This window comes from Hesperophylax consimilis, chromosome 6, assembly GCF_061612785.1.
Source record: "Hesperophylax consimilis isolate HC1 chromosome 6, BYU_Hcon_1.0, whole genome shotgun sequence".
Taxonomy (NCBI): domain Eukaryota; kingdom Metazoa; phylum Arthropoda; class Insecta; order Trichoptera; family Limnephilidae; genus Hesperophylax; species Hesperophylax consimilis.
The window spans coordinates 5160596-5168285 of NC_142841.1; the positions used below are offsets into that span (position 1 = coordinate 5160596).

Below are 7690 nucleotides of genomic sequence, written 5' to 3' on the forward strand. Positions count from 1 at the left end.
TATGCCTATAAGTGTGTTTAAGTATGTTGTGTGCCTATGAGTATGTTGCCTGTGCTATCTATCTATAGCTATAATTATTTATTTAAAATCGTTACCAACCTGTTGAACTCCCCTGAACTTTTTTTTATTATTTTTTATTATATAAGTACATTTTTGTTTATTTGTTACAATATATGATCAAATATTTCAAGGCCCCTCTTCCATAGAAGCATTAGCTTGTGGCTGGACATGGAGTGTAGGTACATTGTTTTATTACAGTATGTAGGTAATTAAAAATAAAATGATTTTAAACTTATTTGAAGAATGGAATATTACTTAAGGAAACTAATTGAGATGAGTTATTCTTAAGATTAATTCAATTGGAAACATTTTTATTTTTTGTAAGTTTGTCTTTAAAATATTTTTTCACAGTGTTTATTATTTGGATGTTATCATTAATGTTTCTAATTTCTTCAGGTAGTCGATTGAAAAAAATTCTTGCCCGGTAAGTGTAATAATTTTGTGCAAAGGAAGTGTTTAATTTTGGGCATGGAAAAATATATTTAAGTCGAGTACGGTTTTCAGTTAGAAATTGATACTTGTCTTTTTCTTTTATGATTTGAATTAATGCATTTTTAGTATAAAGATCTTTAAATGAAGGCACTTGAAATTCTTCGAATAATCGATCCGTTGGGTAATCGGAAGGTTTTCTTAGTATTATTTTAATTATTAACCTTTGTACCACTTCTATTGGAGTAAGGTTAGTTTTGTATGTGGATCCCCAACTAATGATACCATATTGTAGAGTTGATTGGACTAAGGCATAATATATTAAATATAGGTTTTTTAAAGACAAAAAATTTCCGATTCTTAAAAATACATATATCAGTTTTCTGATTTTTTTTACAATTTGACATATTTGTTCCCTCCAATTCAAATTTTTATCGATTATATCTCCTAGATATTTGATTGTGATTTGTGTTTTTTAGTATTGTGCAGTTTTGGAGACAGTAATTTTTATTATGTATTTTGGAATTGTCATGAATGATAATGTCAAAATTTTTAGGGATGTCTTTTGTGTGTATTGCAAATGGAAGTACATATGTTTTATCGCTATTTAGTGATAGTAAATTAATGTCGAAGAAATTCTTAAGAGTATTTATGTCTTCAGTGGCTTTAAGTATTACATTATTCTTTCGTTAATATGTTTCCATGTACCTAGTCGATCAGTTCGTTTCAAATTACCCTATCATTGCAACAATACAGGATCTAACGCTGAACTCAATTCCATAATGAATCTCCTACATGTACTTGGTAATAAATATGTTTTGGATGAATCTATAAGCATTGCTAGTTTAACCTCATACAAACACTACTTAATTAAAACTGTATGTCAGTGCTTCTCAGATTGAATATAATCAAATACAGCTTTAAAGTATTAATTTATCCGGGATTTATTGTATATGTATTGTTTATATATTTATGTATAGGTATATATTGTTGTATTGTATTTATAATAACTATTTCTATTGTTCTCTTTTATGTATTTTATATTTATATTTTTTTATCTATGTATATTCTGTATTCATGTTTAAAACAATTGTTATTCTTTTGTAAAAGCCGCTATAATCGGCGTTAATAAATAAATAAATAAGTATCTGACCATGTATTTTATGTCTTGGTACTGTCACCTATAATTTTATTCTTCTATAGATATAAAATAAATATTTTAAATATTGTGGCTTCTCGTTATATGTGTGCTTTAGTACCATTATAAATATTGTGAAATTACCTGCTGACAAAATACTTTGGCAGTTTCACGTGAAAATTAATTTAAATTATTTAAATGCTTTATTCTGGGGGCCATGTAGCATTAAAACCCGTTTTCACCCAATAATAATAGTTGTTAATAATAATTGTTTTATAATTTCGTGAATTCCATTGAAGTCAACTGCATTTCGTTACCCCGGTTATAAAATTAACTTAAATAGAATGAATTGGATTAATTTGTTTAATCCCTGAATTATTTAAAAGAATTGTTTTGTTTAGGTTTCTTGAAAATATTAAGTAGTAGAAAACATAATTTCTCTTTGATTTTGGCAATATCTTGAAAAATTATAAGAAAAAAAGCACAGTTTAAAATCTTTGACATGTGATCGTTTTGTAAATAATATGATTTTTTCTAATATTTGAAGGAAAATGCATACTTAAGTCTGTATTATAGATTTTGTTTTTATAAAACCCAAATTCAGTAGGTAGTTATCTGATTTAATATCTTGCAACCTTGACCATATCAAATATTTAAAAAATAGTAATATTCTATTTCTACTCTGTATAAATTATTAAGTTCTGCATGTACACATTTTTTAATGTGAATAAAACAGTATAAAATAAGTCACAACTGTTCACAACCGCCTGGAGCCAGTGAGACTATGGCTTCCCCAATTGGGATATGTTGTGAGGCTGAAGGTGGTGGGGAGGGGAAATAGATGGGAAATAGGAAGGTGGAGGAGTACCTGGCTATTCAGATCTGGTTACCAAACACGGCTAAAGCCATTTCAAGCAACGTCTCAAATCTGAATGGTGGTCCCACACCAGGGCAATAGTGAGAGTATCTTCCACTGTGGAACGTGCCTCAAGTATAACATATTTTTTTTATAAATAAATAAATTGTAAAATAACATAAATAAAATGTACTTGCGCACGCCGAGATTCGAACCCGCGACCTTCGGCTTGCTAGCCTTACCCCTCGACTCTCCCTCACCCCTCTACAAACTGTATCCATAAATAAGCCTCTCTAATAAATTCAGTATTTGAAAGGGATTTGTTCATTGCAACTTTGTCTTGTTCAAGAGCCAAAATTGTTGTCACGTTGCTTAAATAAATAGTATAACGATTTTTGGGTGGGTACTGTCTCAATGTTTTTCAATTTCCTCGGTTTCATTTGTAGATTATTTCGAACAGAAATTTCCAAACTTTTTTGCCCGTAGACCACATGCCGAATTTGTATTTGTATTTATTTTTATATTATTTGTATCGACCTTGCCTACAATAATAATAAAAATATTTAATTTTCCTAAGCCCATTAACGTTAAATATGTTTGACACAGTGCTTCTCACTTTAATGGGGTTTTTTGTAGAGTGTACAATTGAAGGTGGTCTTCGTCACACACTACGACAAATATTCATTTAATTGTTTTAAATGGGTCCCATTGTGTTCATTTTCGGGTCAAAATGTTTTAGTCTCATCACTCGAACAACTGTTTAATTTTAAAATAATAACGACGATCTTACCGAATAACAAGAATTTATTTGCCAAAGTCCATGGACTGATATGATATGGAATAAACAAATATAAAAGTAAAAATATGAAAATATATGTATGAAACGTAATATAAACATAGGAGAGGCTTACATTAACAATACAGGAGATTCCAAATCTCTTGTGCCCCGATTTGAATCACGTGGACTCCTAAATATTTTTATCGTTGATATGTACCCCCAGCAAGTCAAAATCGACCCCCGGCCCACATAGACCAATTTCGAAACGTTTGATTTATATGATGGAATTAATGAAGACCATAAATAATAATAATTGTTTATTCCAGAATTATATCCATTAATGAAACCTTTTGAAAACGTTAGGGATTATAGAAAAACACATGTAAGATGTGTTGTGGAAATTGTATAAGTGTAATTTGAGGATAATTAACAAGAGATGAAGACACGCAACTACTAATCGAAATAACCGTGTAATGTAAACACGCAAAACTAACATAATATCATTATTAAAGAACTTATTGGTGCAAAAACTAAACGCTTTCAGATCTAGAAAAAAAACAAAACACCCTCCTCGTGTCTGACGCATTAAAAGCAAATAATAACTTCATTGCGCATTTAAAATTATGATGTGTATAATAAGTACAAATTAAATTTGTTTGCCATATTGGCAATATTATTCCTCTGTGAATTCCAATGTTTGCGCTACCAATTTGCAGTAATTATGGAAACTAACGACCATAGCCTAATGATGGCACGGTGACATTTTTGAACAATGTTTGTTTGGATTTTGTACCCGCTTTGTGAGCGTTTGTCGCTGTTTGACTAACTTGTTAGGACGCCAACACTGTTTGAACAAGGAACCCTCGTGCTACTAGGAAGAATTTATACTTTATAATTGAAAAAGAGCCTACTAAACCTGTGGCGTAGCTACTAAATAGACAAGTCAGAACAAAATATCGGTTTTAGAATTCGAACTTACGTAAAATTGAAATATTAAAAATCATTAAAAGAAGTATTGCCTTTGTTATGTCACGTCACAAAATACTATTATCGAATTACATATTGTGTACTAAATAAATTGCTTCCTGGGGTAAACGTACCTTATGTTATAATCTACGCGTTCATAGATGGCGTTAATTTAATTATTTAATGAAAATACACTTTTTGCAAGTTATGCTTTAAGGTTAAACGCAACGCTCGTTGTATTCTACGTGTTCACAGATGGCGTTAATTAATTAATTTTGTTTAAATACGCTTTTGCAAGGTATTGCTTTACAATATTACGACAAATCATTTGTTTGCGCCCGTATATACGCAATATAAATATGAATCAATTGTTTTGTTCGTTTAAAGACTTAATTCTTTCGAGAAAGGCACACAAATACAATATTTTACCGATGATTCAATCCAATATTGTATTTGTATGCCTTTCTCGATAGAATTGAGTTTTTATATGGACTAAACTATGTATTCATATTCATATTGCGTATATGAGGGCGCAAACAAATAATTTGTCTTAATGCTGTAAAGAAATACCTTGCAAAAGCGTATTTAAACAAAATTAATTAATTAACGCCATCTGTGAACACGTAGAATACAACGAGCGTTGCGTTTAACCTTAAGATATTACGACGAATTATATGTTTGCGGCAGTAAATACTCAACATGAATATGAATAAATAGTGTTGTCCGTGTAAAACTCATCTCTTTCAGGAATGATATACGAATATCTACGATACAATATTGTATTTGCCAGATAATATATAGACTATAACGTACGTTATGTTTATCTAAAGACTTGTTGACGTGTGTTTTGTCAAGAATAGATACAGGTATATGTTTTTTAATCATTTTATTTAATTTTTAATTGTTACGTAGGTTAAATAAAATGCAGAACAAAAACCATCATCATAGACCTCTAAAACAATTTGTGTTGTTTTAATTACGGTATATGTAACTCGATGGCTGTTTACGTGGAGAACTGCTGACATTACAAAACTATGCAAAGTGTAACTTATGAGAAATTAAAATTTTTGGGCACTTCAGGGCCCCGTCCCTGGAACTGCCCAGACTGACTAGACCGTCGCTACGACACTGCTTCTCACTAGGTAATCTACTTCTTCTGAACATTTACGCAGAATTAGAGAGATCGGATGGCGTAACGTAACTGTGAAAAATCACGCATCGCTACAAATGGTCGGTAGTGGGAATCTCTCTGCATACCATTGCAGAACAATATCTGAACAACTATTTATGTGGGGCGGGCATTTGGGCAATAAGAATCTCTTTACACCTAAGTACTTAGAATATATATAATATCGGCTTTGTGTGTATTTGTATATATGTACTTTATTAAGTTTATTTCGGAATATTTAAAGATTATCATGATATTTTACAGAATATGCATTATCTACAACAACCGCTTTCAGGAGAGAAGTACTAATTACATCAATAAAAATTGTACGTGTAACAAAAACACTAGTGTGCATTTAGTTCGGGAAAACATTGGAAACGTACATAAAATAGTTGACAATAATATATGTGTTATGAAAATGAATCAATATCACTTCCAAAATTTTATAAATTAGCACATACTTATTTTTTACGTGATCGAATATCGAAAGAAAAATTATAAAATGTAAAAATATTTTGTATTTTTTTGATATCCGCGTTTCCTTCTTTTGACTAAGGCCGGGTTGTTTCACAAATTTGAACAATTCATCGAATTTCAAAGTTGATTCTGTGAAGGTTCTATTCAAGTTATTTCATCATTTCAGTTTTGTGAAACAACTGGCCAATAATTATATAATATTTGATAACTTGAAAATCAAATCTGCGAAAGAACCCACCCTAAATCATTAAAATAAAAATTTGTTATTTAATTTATTATTGTAAGTGCTTATTCGTTCTATTTGCTGTCAATTAAAGTCAGAACAAGTATATTAGATCAATTAAGTACTTAGCCGACGGTTAGCTTTGGTTGAACATATTTTGAGAGCGCTTTCTTATTACGTTCTCCGCCCATCCAGCTGAGGTGATAAGATCTACCTGCTGTGGAAATAATTACTGCAATTATTGGGTGGCAATACTGAAAGTCTGAAATAAAATCAAATCAATTTAAAATGAAAGACCAAGAAAGCTTATGACAATAACTTTTTAGTAATTCTAATTTTAGAAAATATTATTTTCCCCTGCGAATTCCACGACACTCAAAAATCAACGTCAAACAACATTCGTTTTCAGAAGAACATTTTTCACAAAACACAATAAAATCTTTTCAGAAGTATTAGTTATCCACAGATCAATTTACTAAATGCATACGAGTAAATATATATATAAATTAATAACGTTTTCGCGACCTCGTGGGTGCATCACTTTTCTTCTTTGATTTTGATAATCTACGTTATAATTGGCTCGTTCATATGTGGCAAGCAATGCTTTAAAATCTTTTATTTGTTTGCGCCCCTACATACGCAAAATTAATATGAATAGTTTTGTCCGTGTAAAAACTCAATTTATTACACAAATACAATCGTGAGGTGACTTTTCACACAAACGGCGCTATAAAATTTTTCCAATTATTATTTTTGTACCGGTGATTAAATCCAAAATTGTATTTGTGTGCCTTTCTTGAAAGAATTATACCGATGATTCAAGTACATATTTGTATACATTTCTTGAAATAATTGTGTTTCGAATAAAACTATTTTTTCATATTCATATTGCATATGCGCAAACAAATCACGCTTAACCTTGATTTACCTTGTTTAAAATATAACTTTGTTTTGTATCTAACTTGTCATCTGTTTTTTACGATTTTCTTTCTGTAAATTTAGGTATCAATAATTAAACGTTTTTCTTTTATCATTTATATTTTTTTGTGAAAATGTATATGATGTGGAAACTTTACAGGTTTATGCAACCCAGTAAACAAGTAATTTTATATAAAATATGTCAGTATATCTAATATAGAACTGTTTTCATTGCAGCGCCAAAACAGGCTTGCCGCCGGTCGAGAAAACCCGGATTAGACCGAAAACCCCGCCAAGCTTACAGCGCCAAACAACTTGAACGTCTCGAAACAGAATTCAAAGCCGACAAATACCTCAGCGTATCCAAAAGAATGGAGCTTTCGAAGGCGTTGAATCTAACAGAAGTCCAGATCAAAACCTGGTTTCAGAACCGAAGAACCAAATGGAAGAAACAACTGACATCGCGGCTCAAAATGGCACAACGACAGGGTTTATTTCCCGCTCATTATTTTAACCCGGGAACCCAACCATATTCGGCGCTCTTCGCTCCGTACTACGTGGGACCGCTTGGTTGCATGTTTGGCAACTCGCCGCTAGATGGCAGTGCGTTAGCGCCGGGGGCGACATCTGTTAATGAAAAGATCCTACCTTCCAGTAGAAGCCCGGATTCTCCGTGA

At 31.4% G+C, this 7690-nt stretch overlaps 1 protein-coding gene across 1 annotated transcript in view; it reads left to right on the forward strand.

The window, feature by feature from the left end:
- LOC149422870 (uncharacterized) overlaps positions 1 to 7690 on the forward strand; it is a 29087-nt gene extending 21397 nt beyond the window's left edge. The window contains exon 3 of the mRNA XM_089633016.1: positions 7251 to 7690. Within this exon, the coding sequence (XP_089489142.1) occupies positions 7251 to 7690 (440 nt within the window). The remainder of the gene's footprint in view (positions 1 to 7250) is intronic.